This window comes from Triturus cristatus, chromosome 3_1 (assembly GCF_964204655.1).
Source record: "Triturus cristatus chromosome 3_1, aTriCri1.1, whole genome shotgun sequence".
Classification (NCBI taxonomy): domain Eukaryota; kingdom Metazoa; phylum Chordata; class Amphibia; order Caudata; family Salamandridae; genus Triturus; species Triturus cristatus.
The window spans coordinates 248,447,012-248,472,155 of record NC_140583.1 but is presented as its reverse complement, the minus strand read 5'-3'; the positions used below and the strand labels follow the sequence as shown (position 1 = coordinate 248,472,155).

The following is a 25,144-nucleotide window of genomic DNA, read 5'->3' as shown; positions in this document are numbered from 1 at the left end:
GGCGTTTATACAGGTGTGACATGTCAAAAAATATACCTTCTGGTCCAAACCTGGATAGGACTACTATTATGTCTCCCCCTCCCTTTCATTTGTATGCATAGACCTTCCCTTCATTGTCATGGCAGACCTTCTTTGTCCCACATTATAGTGTCTGTATACGTATTTTATCATATTGTTCCGAGGTGCAGTTTACCCTATGCCCTTGGCCTCTAGTGTTGTATTCTGCTGTTTATCTGCATCTTTCCGTATTAGGTACTGTTGTTATGGGCCCCATATATATTTTTAGGGCTGCATCATACTGGGAGTAATCGGTTTGTGGGGAGTAGTATGCTAAGTCTGTGTGCCAATCTTGTAGGGTAGGTACTGGGCCCTGCATCCAGCGTATGGTGATTTTCCGTTTTGTCAAGAGAATGCCAATTGCCGCTAGCCTCCGACCTGATTTTTCGATATCTTTGCCATATCCGAGGAGAGCAATCATTGGGGATTCAGGCAGCTGCTCCCTCAGCATGTCACTCAGTGCCACAAATACCTCTCCCCAGAATTCTCTCACCCCTGGACATTTCCACGCCAGATGCATAAAACCAGTGTTGCCTTCCCCCACAGCGTGGAAATCCACCATCTTCTCTCATGCCATAACTGTGCATCCTGGCGGGGGTTTAATATGTTCTATGCAAATATTTTAAGTGAATTAGTCGGTGTGCCGTTTTCTGATATGGTCTTGGTGCGTGCATAACAGTATGACCATTGTGCGTCGTAATCTCTGTGCCTAACTCATCTGACCATTCTTGCTGTATTTTGTTTAGTGCAAGTTTCTGGCGTGGTCTAGAGAGTGCATTTAAGATAGTTATCCCCTGTTGCGGTGAACCAGCCCTGATCAGATGTGTCTGTGAGTATTTCTTGCGGCTCCACCATATCCTCTCCCAATATGGCACGCATTTCCTGTCTCAACCAGTGGTATTGATATTTATCCAGCATAGTTAATTGTGGTATATGAGCTTGTGCTTGTTCCCACGTTTCCAATACCCACCCTTGGAAAAAATCTGCCATTTGTTCAATGTGCAGGGTGCCAAGTGTCTTGAGGACTGCTTTATCCTTGCTTAGTGGAAGCCAAGCACACCACTCCATGGGGAGTTCTGGGTAGTAGAGTACAGATAAATGCTGTTTATCTGCTACCTGTCTCAGTTGAGACTTAGCACATCCTACTGGATCTATTATGTGGAATCTGCGTTGCGATTTGTGCATTAAGTACATGGGTAGCGAGGCGGGATCTGCTTCAGCTTTTTCAACGTACAGTTGAGGGCGAGTGGAAGGTCCCTGTATCCAATAATATGTATGTAGTAGCTGCACTACCCTGTAGTATGTCTCTAGATCCGGCGCATTTAGCCCTCCCTCTGTGTAGGGTTTTGTCAATGTTTCCCATTTCCCTCAGTGTTGCTTACCTGCCCAAGCAAGGCGGACCAATCCGAGAATTCGAAGTGCAAAAGAAGGATTTAGAAAGCTGAATTGGGATATTTGCAAACAAAAAGAGAAACCTGGGAAGCACTATCATTTTCATGATTGCAATGCGGCCTAGGGGGAAGTCTGATCCCTTTGTCGATTGCCTCTGTGAGACGTTGCATTGCTCGCCCATAGTTTTCCCTTATAACTACCTCTGGGTCAGTGTGTATCTGAATACCCAAGTACCTAACTGGCTCAGTGGTCCATTCTATAGGATATTCCATATTAGTGTGGACTGTGGATGCCGAGAAGGCAGCCAAATTGTTTTCGCAGATTGGTATGATGCTCTCGGTGTAGTTTTAGTTTTACCCTGTCAGGGTCTAAGAATTGTTCTATTTGTATTCAGGAGAAAGGTCCCTCCATCGTGCGGTCCATGCGACAGGGTAAAACTACACCGAGAGCATACCAATCTGCAGAAACAATTTGGCTGCATACAAGTTTGGTTGATAAAGGGGAGCACTGGCCATAGAACTTAGTTCTGAAGAAGCACAAGAATAAGCTCCTTTATATTTTCAACTCTGCCCTGAAGAAGTCCTTAGGGACGAAACGCGTTGGCTACGCTGATTTTAAAGAAGAATTTAAATAAAGAAAAGTTGAAACCAGACCTCCTGAATGGAATGACATATTTCGTCGTGCAATATTGTATCTTAGAACGATTATGTGGTGTGCTGGATCGCAGTGTTTTGTTTATGATTTATAGGATCTTAGATCCTAGTGTGTTTAGAGGTATTGAACCTCAGATCCTTGGCACCCAAAAAAGTAACACTGACTTCGACCCCACTGAATGATAGGTGCAGTCACTTTTGCCTTATACCTCTTTCTTTTAGTGTATGATTCAGTTATCGTGGTGCAATTACACACATTGGGTGGATACTCAGTGTTCTGCGCTGGGGATTTGTGCTTGTGAAGTTAATCTGGTTTATCCAGGTCGCTGCTAGTTGCTGCCTCTTCCCTGTTCGAGACTGTGGGGCACTTGCTCGCTCCTTTTCTAGTGTGTGTTAGTGAAGAGCTCTCTGCAACTCCTTAGGGCCTGTGTAGATTTTGGGTTTGCCAAAAGATTGTAACTTTTAGTCTCGCAGGGTATAACATCATAGTCCATGTTGAGTTGTCGCAGTTTGCGTTTTACAGGGGCAAACTGTCTCCTCGCATCCTGTACCATGGGGCTGAAATCCAGAAACACTGATCGTGTCGAGCCCTCATATTGAAGTACACGCAGTTCGCTCGCCCGACGTACTGCAGCGTCTCTATCCCTGTAGTTTAGCAACCTTGCTATCCCAGGACAGGGGCCGCTCCTGGGGGAGGCCTGGGGGCCAATCAGCGATGGCCTCTTTCTACTATGAAGACTGTGGAAAAGGTGTCACGTCCAAGCAGTGACACCAGCAGCTGGTCAGTGAACGGTTCCATGTTGCCTGTGGTCGTACTTTCTGGTAGTCCTGTGATCGCGCCTTCAAATCTTCTGATTTATCCCGGATAGTCAGTAGGAGCTTTTCCATTTGTTTCGGAGTTTAATTTGTTTTAGTTTGGGTGTCTTCAGCTTCAGAGATTCTGCGCTCTGCCATGTCCAGGTGTTCTGCGTGCTTATCTATGCGCTCCGTCATACGGTCCATTCGATATGACAATGAGTCTATTATGCCGTCTATCGTGGTGAGGCTCTTTTGCATGCCAGTTAGTATTTGGCACAGATCACCCCCAATTTCATTAAGTTCAGTGTCTTGCATCGGTAGGGTCACTTCTGTATCTTCTTCCCTACTTCTTGTGGATTTGCGCTGTTCAAACTGCAATTTGGATTGCAGCTTATCAGTTTTCCCCATAGTGGATATTACTGTCCCCGTTGGGTCTTTGCTTTTGTGGGGCTGTCCCTGGCTTGCCACCAATTTTTCAGCTGGCACTACACGCCATGCAAGTAGATTGGCAAGCATTAATTCAGTGTAGCACGCTGCGGGCGCCTGCTGGCCGCTCAGGCCTTAAAGTGTGTGGTTCTGGCTGTCTGTTCGCACCAATCCGTGCAGCGGCTTTTCTGCTCTTTACAGGTATACTACTGCTTAAATGCCAAGTATGCCCACTGAATATGCTTCAACCAGGCTCTGATCGCAGCAGGGAAGCTCAGCCTGTGCCCCAGGTCAAAATTCTATGGGCTTTGAGGCCTGTCTGCTGCTTTTTAGCTCGTAATCTGTGGGCAACGTATGCCCTAGCTGTCTACCCTGTCTCGCTGCTGACCGATGCTGCCTTATACCTCTCAGCCTTAGTCCTGCTGTTCCCCAGGGCTGTGCTCAGTGAGTTCATGCGCGGTACTTTACCCGCTAGGCCAGCACAGCACAGTGTCTCGCCGCTCCGCTTACCGCCTGCCCGGGCAGTCACGCACCCCCCGCAGCAGGCCACGATCCTCGTGGCAGCTGTAGCAGCTTTCTGGTACCTTCATCGCCGGTGTGGGGCACCGCCCCTCTCGCTGGGTTTTGGAGTCCCTACCAGTGCACAGCGTGTCCGCCCTCTCCGGCTGGTATCCCGGTCCAGTGGCTTACCGCTCCAGTTGGATCCGGCGTCCTCACTTAACAGCTTACAGGGGGAAGATCGGTGTGCAAGCCCCGGGGCGTTCTCCAGTCGGCGTAAGCGTCCTGCGCCTCAGCTGCGTACGTTCTCTCGCTGCCTCGTGCTAGGCCGCAACACCGATCCGACCTTAAACTTGGTCTGCCACGCTGAAACGGGACCTAGTTGTGAAGCTTGTTGTTAGCGCGACAACATGCGCTATATTTGAGGCAGTGAAACCTCTGCATGTGGCGGATTCCTTCAGGATTGTTTAGACTGTTGTCAGAGCTCGCTCAGTTGGCCGCCATCTTGATATCAGGCATGCCCCGCCTCCGAAAGCAGCAGTCTTGTCATAGAGACTCCTGCACTCTCAAATTCCACAAAAAATTGTGCTTCAACTATAGTGAAGCTGCTTCCATATTTATTTTACAAATGTTCCAATTTTATGTCATATTAAAAACTGATGCCTCTATTTCTACTTTATGTGGACGTAAAGCTTAGAAAAATAAGGCCACCACATGCAAGAACACAACATACTTGCGCAAGTAAATATATATAACCGCTTTGTAAAAGAGCTCAAGGCGATGGTTAGCTGCATACAATAGGGGCTATAATAAAACCAGCCACACCACCTAGGATATAAATGCTCCTTTACCTCAAGCTCGACTACTCCGTGTCCTTCACCTATAGTTCACAACTATCTGTACACACCTTCTTGCATGCCCTTTTCTACTTCTGAATACCTACTTGCTCACATCCTGTCTCACATGAATCCCTTCTCTAAATTCCTGGCTGTATACACATTCCTGCACAAGTGTCCTGTCATAGAATCTAAAAGACATGTCCTGCTTATGAGCAGAAGATTCACATATGTGCCTTCAGTCACAGTCTAAAAATGTATCCAGCCGCTATGGCAGTAGTGGACGTTCAATGAGGCCAATCGTAAAGTCAGACTTGCTGCACCGAATTAGTGAGGGACACTACAAGATAGGAGGTAACGTCTGAAAGGTCAAACCTATCTTGGGCTAAGACATCAAAATGGCTGAACAGAATAAGATGGCTACAATGAGAATATTGGAACTGCAGCGATACATTTCGGAATATGCTTAAGAAACATCAATTGCGATTTTGACTTTGTGTCGGTTCGTTTCAGGATCTGAAGGCCACATTCAAAAGCTTAAATCTAGCCCTTCTAGAAAGGGTATGGGGAAAATAGCAATATACACTGGCGGAAATGAGAGCTAGGCAAAATCGATAAAACACATTTTATTACGAGTCAATTCTTCATCGTCGTCAAGATGGAGACCCACGGTAACCTTCAAATGGCCGTATTCCATAAACAATGTAATTTCAATAGCCAAACATCATAGAGTAAGTCCTAAACTTCAGCCATTGAAATGAAAGCATTCTGAACACCACACACTCCCAAGGAACACCAAAAGGGTAAACGGAAGTAAAGAGGGTAAGTCTCATGCAATCTACTGAACATATGACCTCTGGCGAACTGCAGTTACCGGTAACTTATTTCTGTTATAGAGTCACATGCTTGAATCCTAGTAAGCAGTGTCTAAAAGTAACAATATCACATTGCAGTATTTATACAGTATCTACACGCATACAAACATTTCACATACTTGTGCAAAGGCTTATTTACTGGAACAATAGTCGTACAAATGGACTAATAGCAGCACCAAAAGGACCGCATTCACAAGAGTCATCCTTTGTCTCTAGTACAGGTGTCTCCAACCAGATGATCGTGAGCTACCAGTAGTTTACAGACACCTTCAGAGTAGCTCGCAGCATTAAGCTTTTTAAAAAAAAAAAAAAAACTGCCACATTTTCCTTTTGAAGTAAAAGGAAGGCTGTGTTTATTTTACATTTTTATCTTCAGGCTGCAGTTAGCAGGGACTGATGAGCAGTGCTGGAGCCAGATTTATGACCAAGGGCACAGAGGTGAACAACTGAAGTAAGGAGTTATTTAAATCTTAAATAAAAGTCCTTGTCAACTAAATATTGGAGCATGATAACAACATGTTTGTGAATGGTTTTAAATAGGACAAAATTAAAACGAAGAGTTAACCAAATGATTAAGTTAACTCTTCATTTCAGTTTTATCTTACATTTACAAACAGCAGGCCTTTTGCTCCCACTGGCCAGCAGAGACTGTGCCATATTTATTAACTGAAAAACACTCATTTTTTTCAGATAGAAGACAATTTAAAGTGGATACAAATATTTCTATGAAGCACTGAGTCAATGTTTTTCTCCACTTTCAATTAGACCTATTAAGTCTTATTTTATCAAGTATGTTTCTTCATGTTTCTTCACTCTAAATTCCTCCAACTTAACCTATTGGATGTACCTTTCTGCTAAGAATATGGCACTGTGTCTACAGGTCATGGAATACAAGAAGCATGTTTGTACATGTGACACTTTGAAATGGGAGGACTTGTAAATTATGAGTTTTTATGGAATCCATATAACTCTTCAGTTTAATTTTCACCCATTTCAAGTGTCACATTTACACATAACAAGCATTTTGCTACCAGTGGCTGGTAGACACAGTCATATTTATAACTAAAAAATACTGCCATTTTTGAAGAAATTCAAAGTGCAGAAAAATGTTCCATATTATGAACACTGTTTGCAGAACATTTTCTGTACTTTCATTTCGCCCATTTAAAAAAAAAAATGGTTGTGTGTTTGTTATACATGTAACAGTGCCATATATGGCGAAAGGTATGTCCTGTGCCACAAGTACATACAACACAGACTCTCATTCACCCATACACATGTATCACACTCATATGCACACATGTTCATAAATCCTCTAAAGACCACGCTCTCACTGACACAAGGCAGCCCCATCATACTGCCCCTGCGTATTTTGTTCGAACCCTAGTCTTTGGCTCTATGAACATTAGGCTTAGATTTGATTAAACTGGGAGTGAGGGTGTTTGGTAATACTCCACGGGTGGCTTGGCTTTCACAATGGTTTTCACTGATCAGAAGTAGCTCTCACTAGAGAAAAGGTTGGAGACCCCTACTCTACTATTTTGGAAGGTGTGGTACCTGGCTTGGAATAACCTTATATGAAACTGAAGTAATTGAAACGCCTTTCTTCAGAGGGATCATTGGAGAAGTTATTTTTTAATGGTTTCGTAGACAATTAATATATGGCTTCAAATGCAGTGGAAACATAATTGATGACAGTGCCACAGTTGAAGACTGATATAGCGTGGTCTGCATAGTCAAAAGAAATGAGTTGTTGTAGACAAGGGTTTTTTTTGACAAAGCTGGTGTCCACAGAAGTAAAGTAGTTTACAGTAAAGAAATCACAGCCTGCAGAGAAACAGACAACAAAAGGAATACTCAACTATGTATATGGCTGAGATTTCGTTTTTGCATGCTCTTAAAAGAGAAGCTTAACTGGCCTGTATGGAATTCTGTCAGTCATTTTGCAGTCTTACACTGGGTTCAACAGATCCAGAAGGCAGTTCCCTTACTCCAAACAACATTTCTGAAGTTTTCCACAGAATTATGAGATTTATTCAATGACCACAGTTCACCATCTCAGTTTTTATCTGAAGCTACTTTAAAAGTACTCTCTCTATATTTAAGGTATTTGCTGAGAAGTTCCTCTACTTCATGCAATCATGATACGTGTGAGAAGGAGAGAGCAGTACATTATTTCCTTTAGTGGCTCTCCCAAATAAGGCCTCATTTTGCCCACCAGAGTAAAGTATGTGAAAAGGGCTTTCGTTTAGGGATTTCCCATTGAAGTAGAAAGAAAATAATTACCTTTGGACCAAACTCTCCAGACAACAGACTCTGAACAGAATGCACCAGTAGAAATGAAAGCAATGAAAATTAGCAAATCCAATTTCCAGAAGCCAGAGTGCAGCACTTTATGGACTCCCTTTCATAAGAGTTCAGGTAGACAATCAGTTACGGTGGACTCTTGAGAGGAGAAGGGTGTGCAGAGTGCTGAAATTTCAGAGGCTGAAGTTTGAGTCTTCTTCTGTGGTGCTGGTTGGATACTAAAGTGACATTATTTATAGTCTTTCCAGGTCTTTGTTATAGAACACAACTCTATGATCAATAATGATTCAAGAATGTGAATCTACCCGGGGAGGGGGGAGGGGGGTGCGGGGCTTCCTGGTGAGGATTACTCTGGTGCGGGACCATAGGACGGGGGGGGGGGGGGGGTTCGTTACTGGGAGGATGGGGGATGGGGGGGGGGATTGTGTTCTGTTGAGTTGCTGATGGCTTTCATTGCTTAGATTTGGGGTGTCGGATGCGCGGGCGGGGTTCCATAGCTTGTATTTCTAGCCTTCATTTACTGTGTTTTTCCCCCTGACTTACTGCGCTACCTATTGCCAACCCTCTGGAGTTGCACCCTTTTTCTTTGACTGTATTCCATGTATCCTGACCTCCTATCCCCCTCCCCCATGGTTTGTTTTGTTTCAATAAAACGTTTTAAACATAAGAATGTGAATCTATGAAAGATACCATGCTGATAACCCAAAAACGTTCTGTCAGATTTTAAAGGCAACTGCTGTAAATAAACTGAACAGTGTATCATACAGTGACATGCTCCTCATTGTCAATCATTAGAATTTTAAGAATAAAATCTCAAACTCCTCTTCAAAGAACCACAGATTGGCAAAAAACAATGAACAAAATCACAGAACTGCAGAGTACAAGTCCAGACTATGCAGGAGGAATTATAATAGTCATCATTACTGGAAAATGGGTTTACCTTATGGTGCTTGAAGAAAGTGACTTTGTCAATAAACCAATAATGGTACTGTTTTGCAAAATTGATCTGACCATAGAGTAAAACTAATACTAAATGAAACTGACATCTTTGTAGGTGCCATCTAGTGCATTTAATCAGATTTTCAACACCACAAGGATGGAGTTAAACTGTAGTTCAATCAGTGTGCTACAAAGATATTCTAAAGTCCGCAATTTTCACAATATACAGACTTTTTTTTAAGCAAAGGACTTTAGAATGACATGATTTATACAGATTAATGTATCAGAGTACAGCAAGTTTGTAAAGCACAATTCCAAGTGAACACCAACCGTAGAATGACTGTAGGTGAAAATCAAATAATACAATCGGCAGAAGGTGCCATGTGAATCAGTGAAAGCTGGTGCCATGTGAATCAGTGAAAGCTGGGGAAACATGCAGGCTGGAATCCGGTCAGCTTTCTGAAAGGTTGTCACCTGTTGTCCCACTGTGCACACAACAAATATTTTGTAACCTTTCCTGTTTGAGTTATGTATGAACTGACACACTGGAACCAAAAGTACAGAGTGTGCAAGATATATGAAATTAAATAATCAGGAACTGCCAATGAGGCAGCAAAATATCAGATTGATGTCAACAATATCTAGAAGCAAACTAATGGCTACCATAATGTGACCACAAGTTCAATTCAAGAGCCTACCACAAGACAACACAGATACTAAAATAATGTACTGCCTAATATACATTGTTTCACAGAATGATGCCTTTAATTGTACGGGCTTCATCTGCTATCTGGCTTAGGGATTGTGCGCTTTATATTTGCATTTGGCCTAAAGCTTGAACTATAAGTAGGTACACTTCACTGGAATACTGGAGTCGTACATATTCTATTTCACATTCACTGCACTCAAACCACCAAACGTGCTTTACACAAAGGTGTGCATTCTTGGATAAGATGCCCTCTGGAGCACACTTACGGCATTAAGCTGAGTTTGGTTCCAGACTTAACACCCTCCCTCTTCTGCACGTAGTTGGCAGGGATGATACCTTCTCGGCCAACCTTGTTCTTTGCCTTGTACCAATTGGGGTCCTAAAAACAGAAAGAACAAAGAAATCACAATCTGCTCCAGACTTAGATTAGCATAGCACACAGAACTAAAAAACACACTTCCACTTCAACCGCCATCCAAGCCATAGGGGACTTCCAAGGAATTAAAAGCATAAATCCAGTCCGGACAGAGAGAACACAGCCGAACAATCGTACTCCACAAAGAGCGAAGGAATGCAGCGATGTGGCCAATAATCAGGAGAGAACAGATACAAATTATGTGGCACGGGTGCCATCAGTCACTTGATACAGACTCAGCATTCAACAAGTCTACACTAAAATGCAAGTCAAACTTTAAGTAGTGAGTCCTTATGTCTGGAATTTCAAACTTTACCTGCTCCTCTAAGGTTGAAAGAGAGTACCTTGTCAATGACTTAAGACTCTCACTTCTAGTACAACATCTTCATGTAACTCAATCTTATTCTCAGAGAAAAACCACAGACTGCAAGAAACTGAGCACATGGCTATTAGAGAGCACGTTATTATTCATTGACAAATACCCCCCTCTGTACATGTTTTTTTTATATGCAAGCACAGTCGCACAGTAAACCTGGTGAACTGCACCAGCGTAATCTATTGTCCTCAATTGGGTCCCATGAAGTACAAATTCTTAGGTGATTCATGATGCACCTAATTGCAAGCATGTGTACTAAAAATCTATTTTTATTATTAGATGAGAGATACATCAGTACAACATAATGCTTACATAACGTGATTTGTATTTTAAACGCTAGTAGCACCTTAACAGTGCCACATATGGCGAAAGGTATGTCCTGTGCCACAAGTACATAAAACACAAACTCGCATTCACCCATACACATATATCCCCCTCATATGCACACATGTTCATACATCCCCCAAAGACCACGCTCTCACTGACACACATGCAAAAACAACAATTGATGGACAGAATGCAGAACAATGTCATACATTCACCCCAGTACAGAGATCTGGGCCTCAATCCATTGTTTTTTTGCTCCCCATGCCATTCGAGTTTGAACCTAGCCATATGCAAATCAGTCTTGACCCTGCGCCCAATGGGAACAGTCCAGCCCGAACTGTCAGCTGCTCCTGTAATAGGATAAAGAGGTTGTGGGAGGCGAAGGGCTTTCTGCCCGGCATTGAGCTGCTATTTCTAGCACTGGGAGGTTACCAGACTGGGAAGCCTAGGCGATTCAAGTCTCACCCCAACATGGTGCTAGCGTTTTCTGAAGTTCGACACCACATCCATCACATTCAACACATCTAGCCCAAGCGGCACAGAGAACCTGCACTTCAACTCATTCATTCAAACGCTCTCCGGTAACAAGGAGGTTCATAGAAGTTCTAGACAGTGACACCACTAGTGTGGGCGAGGAAGTAAGTCCCAGTCTTCCAGGGTTTGACATCGAGGAAGATGCCACAGGGTATACCCACCCAGGGTATGCTCAGGCAGCAGGAGAGATGACGGAATAAGAGTATGAGGGCAGATTCTTACCACAAAGAACCTCACACAGCACCGAACGAAGGAGGCAGCAGTTAGAGGAGAAGTGTAACTTAAGGATGGGAGGAGAGAGCTCTCGCTGTGGGAGTGCCAAGAGAGAACAGAGCAGCACACCCTCCACTGAGGACAGCGGGGCTAGACCAAGGGCTCCACACAGAGGAGTCCTAAGTAGAACCAGAGGGGAGGTTCCCCATTGGGAACCCGCGCCTCACCAGATTGTCCACGTAAGAGAGGGGAAGACCAGGAAATAAGGAATCAGGTAGCCTAGATCAAACCTATTTAACGGGTAGGGGAGGTAACATGGCCCCTTCACACGCACTCGAGGAGAGCAGCAATGAAGACGTCCGTCGCTCTCCCTGAACACACCAGTTAGACAAACTGCCCCCCAGAGAGACAGAGTGACTAGAGAAAGTGGCAATGTCTTTCTGTGACCATTTTGCCACCTGCTAGCTCACTGGACCGAAAGGAAGGGTCAATATGATAGACCCTGGCCAGAGGAGAGATCCTGCGAACCAGAGGTCATGGCCTTCGCGATTGACTGCATCCACCACGGAGGTGAGAGATGTCAAATGGAACTTCCCCTACATGCAAGACTGCCTGAGAAATTGGGAGCGCTACGTTGGGGAGAAACCAGCATAGCCGCTCCAAGCCAAAATATGCCAGTTAATGCAGAAGGGCACGACAGGGCTCAGAGCTAAACTGCCCCCATTGATGGACGGGGCAGATAAATGGATCTTGCGTTTTGAGAAAAACCGCTGGAATAAATGTCAAGAGTCTGCTCTGCAGCCCCATCAGGAAGCAGGCCAACACGGTGTTCACCCGAGCTCGCATCGCAGCTGTCATGCTGACCAAAACCGAGTATGAGGGGCCACATTAAATTCTTTCCGGCACCAGCTATGGACGGTCCTGAGGAAATATTTCCTGACTGCCCAGATGCAAGAGGATTGATGGCAGAAAGATTGAAACCTGGGGAGACTGTAACTGACTTTTTGGACAGAATGAGGGAATGGTGGGGACAGGAGACAGGACAGCCATGGACCGACAATGGCACTCAGGTTGCATTCTTCTATAACATCCTCAAAAAGGGCTGCCCACTGAATTTCAGAGTGAACTGGACAGCGTAGTAGGATTAGACACCAAACCCTGGTGAGAAATACAGGGCCACATATTACACTACTACAAAAAGAAACCGGAAAAGGACATGGAAAAACAGGAGGAATCTCATCAAGACACAGCAAAGCCGGTCCATCAAAAATTGAAAAGGACCGCTCTCAAGGGGGCCACGCTAGCGGTAAACATGCAAATCACACTATTTTTGAAGGGAGCTCCACCTCAGACCCCTAGAGGGTTTCCATCCGATACAAAAGGAAGAGGTCGGGGAAGCTGGCAGCAACTAGACCTCAGAGAATATTTCTACTGCCACAGAGTGGGCCACATGGCCGACCTATGTCGATTAAAGCTGTATCATGCGCAATGCTCGATAAGCCTAGGACAGTCCAGCCAAAATCCTCATCCACAAAATCAAGCTCAGACCACCCTAATGCACCTTATATTCAGCCACAGCAAAATCAGTTAACGGCCACACCACCGCAACAAGGATCAGGTGGTTGGTCAAACACGTTGCCACACCAGCAGTAGAGAAGGGAACCCAGCCCAATAGGTATTGGGGCTGAAATCACAGCAGGAAGAGGAAACTGTGGAAGAGCGTAGGCACCTCTCTGCTTCTGATCCCCCCAGGGCAGGGTTGGCTGGCCACACCCAAGGGGGAATGCAGTCTGATAAGGGGGCAGGGCGACTACCCCTACCAGTGCATAAAAACAGGCACCCAGGTCCCCTCATCTGAAGTCCAGTTGGGAAGGGTTCCTATTACGAGATGAAGGGAAACACAATCTTGGTCCTCCAGCCGGGACCAAAGTTCCTTCATGGCATGGGGTCCCAATTGCCTACAACTGCCTCCAGGCCAACGGAGGCCCAGTTTTGGTTCCAAAATGAGGCAACGCTCCAGTATAGGAGCTAGATTTTCCACACGCTTGAGAGAATAGTGCCCCCTCATAAAACACTGACCATGTACATACCACCGCATGGCGCAGAGTCAGTAGGGAGCTTATCAGAACAATCCCACATCTGGCCTTGCACCGGACACTTCACTGGGCAACATCCTCCCTCCTCCTTTCCCTCAAAGTTCTCCAAAACACCTAAAGACTGCTCGTTTGGTTATGTCCCTCCACAACATCAAAGGTATTGTGTTCCAGCATTGGAAGTCTCTGGCCACAGTCTGAGACAGCAGGCCCAAAAATCTTCAGTGGGGCGAAGTCAAAGGGAGAGGGGGTGCTGGAAAGTGGATACTGTGCAAAAATCCATCTAAGCTCAGTGCGAGGTAATCAGAAATGAGCTCACCAGTTTACCGGGCCTAGCGACAAAGCGAATAGCTCACCAACCCAACACACACACTGTCTAGGGGAGCAAGTAAGCCGAATCTCAGACACCGCACAGCAGAAACACATGGGGGGGCTCAAGGCAGCAAACGACAATGGAACTAACCAAATCAGATGTCAACCTAGGGAAGTGTCCAAAAGTCGTCTCTGGGGAAAAGGGTGTGGCCAGGAAACCTGACGCCAGTAGGGAGAACAACACTCTGTGCCAGAGCTAGAGGGGCAGACACATAACCTCGGAGCACAATGCGAGCATTACCAACCACCCACATGCGATCCACCCCCTCTTCTACATAGCCCCAAGCACGCATAGGTCAAGAGACACTGCCCACATCAATAAAATTATCTTTGCGCACATTAACTCATAACAAGCCGGTAAATACACTGGATCACCCGCTTACTGAAATGTCTCTTCACGCTGTGGTGAGGGGAGAGAGACAACAACTACGATTCATGAATAAAAGACCCAGGTGACCCATTAATAACGATTCACCACTGAACTTCTAAATTACCACATTTGAGGCCACCTTCTGGTACCCCACTAGAATTGTGTGAACGAAAAAAAGAGAGCAACACCCCAAAAAGGAATGGTAAAGGAAAATCCAAAGTTGATTTAGGATGATACATAAGGATGCATGTTTTTCTAAACTAATCTACAAACAGCTCTTTTTCAACAGGTCTGCAGTTGAGCCACAAGCACACCACCTTTACAGCAGCCCACCACCTTTACAGCAGCCCACAACTTCTGCAGAGACTACTTTCAGAACCCCACCCAAGCCCAATGGTGCAAGTCAGACTATGAGCTGTGGTTTTTCTTTTGTACAGACATTTGCAAAGTAACTCATTTTAGCAGTTTCACCAAAAGCAAAAGAAACCCCCAGTCGCCAGAAGACTACAGATGTCTCCTCAGGAAATCATCCGAAGACCAGCAATGTTTCAAAAGTTATGCATTATTGTACCTTTGTATGCCCTCTGTTTACAATGGGTGTGGCCGCATCCATCCGTAGCAAGAAACCTGCCTAGTCAAATGGAGCCTATTCAACATTTCTACAGCACTTTTTATACCACTTACAATTACACTGAACCAAAACACTAGTATTCCACAGGGCACTCTAACAGAACACCTGGTTTTACCAAATGACCACTGTGGGCACCCAGACAAAAGCCAGGCCATGTTATATGCAAGTTTAAAACAGTGTTGCACATAAAAATAGCATAATCAAGAAACACCTTAATACCTACGTTGTCTAAACGAGAATTAGAATATGGATTTTCAATTAAATTTATGAGCAACCCATTTATAGAGAACTGAAATTTGCCAGATGAGGAGTGAACAACACATGCCCTATATATGGTTATGTGAAAGCCACAGCAGCTCTTTTTCTTTTTTAACTAACTACTGGACACGGAGTTCACCCTTTCCCTAGGTATTTTATTTAGATGTCACAAAAGTGTTAGCAAAGAGATGGCCAAATCGTCCCCACTATACTAGTTTTTACATGTTCTGTACTTTTTCTTGAATCATTTATAAATGTGTCTTCCACCTTTGTGATGTCTACCCTATATTGATTTTATTTTCATCACAACATAGAAGCTGTTTAGCAACCTAAAGCATGCATCAACCTTTTAGAGGAGACATTTCAAACACGTTTTAAAAATGCAATTGCACACCTGCTTTGGATGCTTCAGAAATATGTAACAATTTTTTGTGGGTTTCCTGAATGGTAACATGAAAAATTAAAGAAATTCATGTGTTTCCACATCAGATTAAAAACACAGGACACTACTGTTAACGAAAGTATTAATACCATTGCTTTTAAACATTGAAAGAACCCCTTGAACTACAAGGGCAAAATTTAGCCAAAGATGCATGGATGAAGAATTCGTACTATACTTTTTAGAATACCTTTTTTTTCAAGCACTGTACACAGCAATACCATAGTACATAACATTAGCAGTACGGTGGTGTTACAGAGTGATGAACCATGATTAGGTAGGTTTATAGAATATGATACAAAAATAATACAAATGTATTGTGTTTGGAGCATGTTTACAGAATTTAGGCATTTACATGGCTGTAACTTTGCTATCTCTGGTGTTAGATGATGTGAACCATGAGGATGGTAAGCAGAGATGTACATCACTTCTATGAAGTGTGATTTGAGGATATGTTAAAGTTCTAGGAGGGAGGTTCTAGGCTGCATTTCTCTAGGGTAGGTAAGCCATAGGTGGATTCTCAACAGCACAAATAGAAACCTGGAGGATATACACAGTAGCTTGCTTTCTGACAATAGTGTGCTCTCTAAATACAAAACAACAAGATGAGAAAGTTATGGGGATGATTTGCATAAGCTTCTACCATGTGTCAGGCCAATAACCATCCAGCACGTTGTCTAAGTGAGAGTAGGAAACTGTCTGGATAGATGAAACAATGAGCTGATAGCAAAAAATATAATGTGGTCGATTGTGAGTGGGGGGGGAGATAATGCTGAGGGAAACTGTAACAAAAGCACAGATGACTCCTCACAAGTATGCTTTAATGGTTTGTAAATGGAGTTTGTGCAGATCTTTCTCATGATGAGCAACTAGAATACGATACATGGGACTGGAGAGGGGCTGAAGAACTAAGGTCTCATGCAGGAGATACAGTCTCCCAGGTTTTCTGGGAGCGAAGAAAAGGGAGAGGGAAATGGGCCTAATAATTTCCATCACTGGAGTAATGAAGAGAATTATACTGACCAACAACTTATGAAATGACTTTTTTACATTCATTGTATTACAACATTATAGTAACAAATGACCATTCACCTAAAGACGTATAATTATCCATCATATGGGCCTATCAGTATGGATCAATCAGGGTTTAAAACAGACACTTCAACATTTCTCTCTGAGCGGTCAGACCACATCCGTCTACTGTCCATGCTATGCAAGGCAGGATGGGTAGTATATTTCTTTAAACTTCAAAGCTACCAGATGTTCACTGTAACATACAGTTTTACTATAAACGTTTGCATTGGTTTGAAGAACAAACTTTAAACACAAGACAAGTACTTTTACAAAAGCTACTGCCTAAAGGACTAAGGCTCTCACTGCGAGGATGGTGGAGTGGTATCCTGCTTCGGATACCACTTTAAAACGTCGCTTGAGGATATCACTCCACCACATCACGAATGGTCTGCTGTTTCTGGAAACAACATTGCCAGGAAAAACAAAATCCAGTTTTACAACATGCAGATCTGCATCAGGTAAAACCATGGCTGAAAACAGGCAGAGGCTTTGGACAGCGGTACAGCATGCCCTCTCAAGCATCACAGAGAAGCAGATGGCACAGCTCACAACTGGGACGCATTCTGCCCTTCCTGACAGCATCTGCCCTCACCTGAACCAGCCTCTGTCGTTGACATAGACCACCTGCTCATAGCAGGTGTTCTAGGTCAGTGAACTTGCCTTCTAAATGAGGGGGAACTAGTGAAAAAAGACATTGCAATTCTGGGACCATGTGGTTATATGCCCAATTCAAAGGACAAAAACTGACCAGAAAAAGGGGCACAGAAATTGTGGCGGGATTTGGAGCGTCCAGATCCTGCACCTAAACTTGCAAAGAGGGACTAGGAGGTCCCAGACCAAAATTCCAGTAAAATTGCACTAGTGTGGACATACAAGACCCATCCTCTTAGCAGTTTGCAATAGTCAAAAGAGGAGCCCCAAAACATATACACGATATTCGACCCAATCAGCTATACCTGTGACATCTTTTTGCAATGTATTTGTCAATTGCAGTTCTCATTACAAAAGGCACTCATCTATAGCAGTTAAACTGCACCTATGCATACATTTTTTAAATAGCAAGAGGTGGCTTTGACTCTTCCAAGACATTCAGTGACACTAATTCCATATGCAACTTGTTTAAGATTTTAAAATGCAGTTAACAGACATTTTAAAAAGGGTAGTTCGTATTTAATCCTTAACGTTTTGGGAATGTAATGTCTCTACTTTGTCGAGGACATATTTGGATCCTAGAAATGTAGCGGACAAATCTAGCAAATTTCAGCGGTGGTTGCAAAATTGTATTTGTCTTTCTGTATACTGTTGAAAATAAATACACTATTATACACTGACTATTTTGGAGCGATATCCTACATAAAAGTCAACAACAGTGTGCAGTCATAGTTGTTTCTTTAATTAACAACAATTAGGATTTTCATAAAATCGGACATCAAAATCACCCATTTCATTTTCTGATTTAAAAATCAACTCTTTATTTCGTTACAGAATAGTTTTTGATTTATATATACTGACGAGGCACAAGGAACTGAAAAAGGCAACAACGAAAATTCAAGATGAATAATACAAAAAATTACTACGCACAACTTTTTATTGGCCTAAAACATTCAGAATTGTGTGTAATTATTTGCATAACCCAGCAACGAGAGAACAGAAGTTATCCAAAGACTCATTAAACAATACCTGAAAATAAAGAGTCCATCTTTTTTTTTCCTTTTCATGATGGTCTCCTGCTTTCCACTCCGTTTTTCCACTCGTTTTTTCACCTTCTTTCCTAAATCTATATTTCTGCTTTTCTCTGCTTTCTGCACTTTCCTCTGCTCTGCTAGTCTTCTCTTTTTCCAAACTCTCCTCCTTTCCCGCCCGTTTTTCCCTGCCGCTGCTGCCCCCGCAGCCCCTTCCCCTCTGCACTACCAACACGACCAATCCAGCTCCCCTCCCCTGCCTCCCAGCCCTCCCCGACCCTACTTAATGGCGGCCGCTGCACCGAAGGTGAGCCAAAGGCAAGCCCGTCTGCGACCAGCGCCAGAAACCCTGGAACTCTGCCACGCCAACGCTACGACCCAGCAGCACTCCACGCACTCAACCCAGGCCGCAACAACAACTGCAAGCAAGCATCACCTGCCGACACCCACAGACACTTCAGCTGTCACCGCTGGAGGCACACCAGCAGCACCGCCAAGAACACGGATCCAGCACAACCACCCCTCAGGAACACAACCGAACCGAAGACCCTGCAATGCATCCTCCTCAATGTCCGATTCACTCCACAAACACGCCACCACAATCTGGGACCTCCTACACAGCACCACCCCGGACATAGCATTCTTCACCGAAACCTGGACCAACACCACCTCGGGACCAGCCATCGCCATCACGATTCCCCAAGGGTACAAGATCTCCAGGAAGGACTGCCCCACCCACCTGGGAGGAGGAATCGCTATCGTCCACAAATCCACCCTCTGCCTGAACACACTATCCGACGAGCACACAGACCTGATGGAACACCTTCACTTCAAGATACTGGCCAGCCCCACCGCCACCCTCCTAGGAACCCTCATGTACTGACCCTCTGGACCCTGCGGACCCTTCGCTAACTCCATCATGGACATCATCTCCCCGCAGGCCATCGCATCCACAAACTACACCCTGCTGGGAGATCTCAACTCCCACCTCGACAACCAACTGGACCCCAACAGCGCATCCCTCCTGGACAACCTCCACAACATTGGACTTCGCCAGATCGTGACCGAGCCCACGCACTCAGCAGGACACACCCTCGACCCCCTCTTCACTACAAGAAACTCCATCACCTTCAGCCACACCACTGAACCCCCTTGGACCGACCATCGTTGCATCCACTTCAAATTCAGAACACCCACCATCCACAGACACCAGCACCTGCTCCTACGAAGAAACTAGACCAAAATCACTGATGACCAGCTCACCTCCTCACTCAACTCCACCCCAACCATCGCGGAAGACGACCCCAACACCACACTTCGAACCCTGCATAGATGGATCTCGGACAGCGTCAACACACCATAGCCTACCTCAAGAAAAACAACAATACTCGCGCCAAGAAAGCCAGATGGTTTACCACCGAACTTCGAGAGTCTAGACTGCAACCACCTTGAAAAGGCCTGTAGGAACACCAAATCCACAGAAACCCACAACAACTTGAGATCCGCCACCAACGCCCACCACCAACTCATCAGAGAAACGAGGAAAAAAGCGATCGAAGACAGAATCTCAACCCACGTGCACAACAGCAATGAACTTTTCAACATCATCAAGGAGTTCGACCAATCCACCAGCGAGTCATCCCTCCCTCACAAGACCTCTGCGACAAACTCAGCACCTTTTTCCACCACAAAATCAAGAGCATCAACGACAACTTCGACGAAGACAACCAACACACTGAACCCTCACCAACCACCCGACACCCAGAAACCAGCGATTGACAACTGGACAGCTCTCACCACCGAATACACACTGAAGACAATGAAGTCAATACACTGAGGATCACCCATGGACCCCTGCCCCCACCACATCTTCAACAGCGCTGCCGACACCATCGATCCCATGCTCCGCCACACCATCAACTACTCCCGGGCGAACACCTCGTTCCCTGACTGGAAACACACCGAGGTCAACCCCGTCCTAAAGAAAATCCTCGGCGGACCCCACCGACCTCAAAAACTACAGACCCATCTCCCTTCTCCCTTTCCCAGCGAAAGTCATCGAGAAAGCCATCAACAGCCAACTCGCCACATTCATCGACAAGCACAACATTCTCGACTCCTCTCAATCCGGCTTCAGAAAAAAAAACAGTACGGAAACCGCCCTCCTCGCCGCAACAGACTACCTCCGCACCCTACTGGACAAAGGAGAATCAGTAGCCCTCATCCTCCTCGACCTGTCAGCGGCGTTCGACACAGTCTCTCACCGCACCCTAATACGCAGACTCCATGATGCAGCAATCCAGGACAAAGCCCTCGACTGTATCCGCTCCTTCCTCTCCGGCAGAATGCAGCGGGTCAGACTCCCCCTTTCCTCGCAGACCCTACACCTACCACCTGTGGAGTCCCCACCCAGAGCTCCTCCCTCAGCCTGATGCTCTTCAACGTCTACATAGCTTCGGTCGCCCCCATCTTCAGAACCTACGGACTCAACATTGTGTCGTACGCAGACGACACCAAACTCACCCTCTCCCTATCCAACAAACCCAACACCGCCAGACACAACTTTTGAGAAGGCATGGAAGCCGTCGCCAAATGGATGAACAACAGCTGCCTACAACTTAACACCAGCAAAACAGCAGTACTCATCATAGGCCCAAACCGCGACACCTGGTGGCACCCCACCCTCGGAAACCCACCAGCCCCCACGGACCGTGCACGCAACCTGTGAATCATCCAGGACTCCGAGCTCAAAATGGACCGCCAGATCAACTCAGTCTCTTCTTCCTGCTTCCACACCCTCCGCCTCCTTCGTAAGACCTTCAAATGGATCCCCCTCGAACACAGAAAGTCCCTCACTCACGCCACGGTCAAAGGCAAACTCTACTACAGCAACACACTCTACGCCGGAATAAACAAAAACCTCACCCGCAAGTTACAGAACATCCAGAACGCCGCTGCAAGACTGATCCTCAACCTGCCAAAACACTGCCACATCTCCCAGCACCTGCGCACACTCCACTGGGTCCCTGTCGAGGCGAGAATCACCTTCAAGATACTCACCTACGCACACAAAGCCCTCAACAGCACCGGACGAGCATACCTGAACAGCCGACTCAAATTCCACACACCCCAAAGGACCCTACGATCAGCCCGGCTCTCCCACGCCGTGGTCCCTCGCACCATAAAGACCAGATCCGGAGGCTGCTCCTTCTCCTTCCTCACAGCCAAAGCCCGGAACACCCTTCTGCTCCACCTCAGACCAACAACATTGCGCCCCATCTTCGCAAGAAACCTCAAAACCTGGCTCTTCGACAGACCCCCTCCATGATGGAATGGATCCTGCAACCACCCCCCCCACCCACAGCACCTTGAGACCCTTACGGGCGAGTAGTCGCGCTTAACAAAACTTCTGATTGATTGATTGAAAGCCTATGGGAGGAATGCATTCCTAGGAAATCGTTCATCATGTCCTGGAGATGTCTTTGCAACAATAGGCTTCAACCTTAAGAAGGGAAACTACAGGCCAGTGAAGGAAGAGCTAGAAGTGTAGATGACTGTATTAGTATAGTCAAGTAAAATTGATATTTTTCATGAAAACAAACACTGCTGTGGAGGGAAACCATGATTAACAGAAAAATACTTTAAATGCATTGTTAGTAGTGCAGTAGGAAGAAAACAGACTGGAGAGAGAACAATAGAACAAATACACGGTGGGGGCATGGCCAGCAACGCATGGAGATGGCTGCATACTAGCTGAGCTCCGGGAGACCAGGTCCTTGGTGAGGACAGTCGGCAACCGCAGCCTGCCATCATCAAAAGCCAGGACCCAGTGAGGCATCTATCCAGAGACACAGGAAGTGTGTGGAGGGGGGGTGGGGGGGGGGGGGAGGGGGGAATTTGCGAAACAAGCAGGGCCCAGTTGCGGTGCTCTGCCTAAAAAACACGGCCCGAGGTGCCAACACCCGCGGAGCACTGTGGCGGCTCCGGGCGATTAACAGCGACACAGGAACCCGGGGCACATAACTGCGCCACCAGGACCAGACAAGACACCGCAGACCGCGACGAGAGTGACAGCGGCACTGTGACTGGCGGAGGTGATGGTCAAGACGGAGGCCTCACGGGCGTGGTGACAGGTGGCGCAACCGTTCTCGCAGCACCCAGCCCCCTGGAGGAGCGCAATCCCCATAAGTGGAGAATAAATAAATGCGGAGCGACGCCAGGCACTCTATCTAGAGCACGCAACCAGAGCCTCAAGCTGCACAGGGACAGCGAAGGCTGAAGGGATATACTCCCACAGAGAGGAACTACACAGTGACACCAGCTCACATTTCAGAGGAGCCATAAGGCCAAAAGGAAGAATCCCAAACAAGCACAAAGTACTCCAATTCCTGAATAACAGCTCGGGCCATAGAGTATCACTCCCTGTAACAGACTTCGGGGACAAGGGAAAATCAGCTGAACTAGACCAGTCTTCAAGCTGCTCATACATAGGGGACAAAGCGGTACAAAAGGGGGTGGTGATGGACGGAGCATCAGAACCAATCAAACACTCACACCCAGTCAAAAGATCTGGGTTTGATCCATCACCGTTCTTTAGCCCACTCAGCCACTCCAGTTCAGACATGGCCATATGCAAATCAGTCTGACCCTGTGCCTCATGGGAACAGTCCAGCCCGAACTGCCAAGCCATGCCTTCCCTGGACCGGAAACAAGCTTCCTAGGACCGGTTTCTGGCATTTCAGCCGTCTTCAGCCAGGCTTGCTTGAATCCAGTGGCAAAGTGAGCAAGGGACTCACGTCTGAGCATACCCTGCCAACTTATGGCGAACTAAGCGGTACAAAACGAAGCATAGAGATGCTTAGCAAATTAAACTGCTGCTGTAGAACGTTCCGCTATTGATCTGGGAACAATACTGGGGTCTGACGCACCGCTGCACCGCGCCCTTCGCTGACGCGAGGGTAGGCACAAGCGCTGCATTTTTACTTTGATCTTGCTGCTATTCTTGTTTTAACTGTTGAGTGTTGGGAGAATATGTTACAATCTGTTAAATCGTGCCCTGCCCACTTACTTGCACTTTAAAATATAAATCACATCGCTATTAGCAAGACTCCATTGAATTAGTGCCATCCACCGGGTGCCATCTTTGTCAGCGCTCTAGTGGCTGGTTCTATTTAAAGAGGGGAATGCAAGCGCGCCTGACCATGGATAGAGACGCTTAGCAAACTAAACTGCTGCTGTAGAACATTCCGCTATTGATCTGGGAACAATACTGGGGTCTGACGCACCGCGCCCTTCGCTGACACGAGGGTAGGCACAAGCGCTGCGTTTTTACTTTGATATTGCTGCTATTCTTGTTTTAACTGTTGAGTGTTGGGAGAATATTTTAAAATCTGTTAAATCGTGCCCTGCCCACTTACTTGCACTTTAAAATATAAATTACATCGCTATTAGCGAGACTCCATTGAATTAGTGCCATCCACCGGGCGCCATCTTTGTCAGCGCTCTAGTGGCTGGTTCTATTTAAAGAGGGGAATGCAAGCAAGCAGCGCGGGGGCGCCGATAGCGCGCAGCGGGCGCGCCAGTGGCAAGCCCGTCTGCGCCCGTCCGCACCTGGCGCCAGCAATGCTGCCCAATCCTGTATAGGCAGAATTCATTACTCCAGGGACTCCCTACTTAACATTGGTAAACGGCAGCGAGGGGAATACCAGCAGGCTTTAACATGTGGTCTGATTAACAGCAGATCGCTGATAAAGCATTATCAGGAGATTAATGACCTGCTGGAAGACCTGGACCTTGATCTATTGTTTATCACAGAAACCTGGATAAACCCAGACTCCTCGGTGGAGCTGGGAGTTGCGTGTCCAGCAGGCTATAAGATCCTTCAGAAGCCGTGCCTGACGGGGAGAGGGGGAGGGGTAGGGATAATTTTTAAGGAGAAGTGGGATTGTGCCCCATTACAGATAAACGATATAGTGTGGTATGAACTCTTGGGCTTCACCTTACAGGAGCCTAAGGGGAGAGTGCTGTCAGGCTTGGTCTGTTATAGGCCCCTGGGCCTGGACTCCCAACATCAGTCCTTACTGGACACTATTGTTGCCTTAGCACTGACACATTCTAGAATGTTGTTTTTAGGAGATTTCAACCTCTGGGATGCAGGGAGCTCAGGGAACCACTTACAAGCCTTGAGTCAAACATGTGAGAACTGCGGTCTACACCAGCTTATTCAAAAACCAACTCACAAGGGAGGGCATATGCTCGACCTAGTTTTTGCCAAGCAGTCTGAGACAGAGGTACTCAGTAAATCACCACTAAACTGGACTGATCATTTTTTGATACAGTTCAGGATAACTATGCCAAGAGACAAGCCAGCGGGAAAAAAATCAAACTACCTTCCGGTGGGGGAGAGATTGGGCGAAACTTTCTAAAATGGGCCCAGCCCCTCTATTTCCTAGACAGACTCTTTTCAATCCAGAGGAGGCAGTCGAGGAAAACTACAATAGATATAGTAACTTTATCAACAATGAAACAAAAAAGCTTTAAAATCAATACAAGCTCTATACAAGCAGGCTATCAGGGAGGCCAAGTCACAATTCTACGCAAGCTCCATTTTGCAGGCACCTAATGGTACAAAGGCCCTTTTCAATATTGTAAGGGATCTCAGTAATCCCGGATGCCTGGTTAACAGAGTCCAGCCATCACAAAGCCTGTGCAACGAAGTTGCCACTTTTTTCATTGACAAGGTCACCAAAATCGTGGGTGGGTTTGATCATAGCGCAATTGAAATTCCTCTGATTACTGAGGATGTCAGGAAGGATATCTCTGAAACATTTCCAACCCCCCACGGAGGACGTCTTTAGCAGCATAGCTCAA

At 46.0% G+C, this 25,144-nt stretch overlaps 1 protein-coding gene across 6 annotated transcripts in view; it reads right to left on the bottom strand.

Annotated features, from left to right (window-relative positions):
- Nucleotides 1-25,144, bottom strand: part of CSK (C-terminal Src kinase) — a 528,738-nt gene that overhangs the window by 256,255 nt on the left and 247,339 nt on the right. For all 6 annotated transcript variants that reach the window (XM_085643801.1, XM_085643797.1, XM_085643802.1 and 3 more), the window contains one exon: nt 9,757-9,869. In XM_085643801.1, the coding sequence (XP_085499927.1) occupies nt 9,757-9,869 (113 nt within the window). The remainder of the gene's footprint in view (nt 1-9,756; nt 9,870-25,144) is intronic.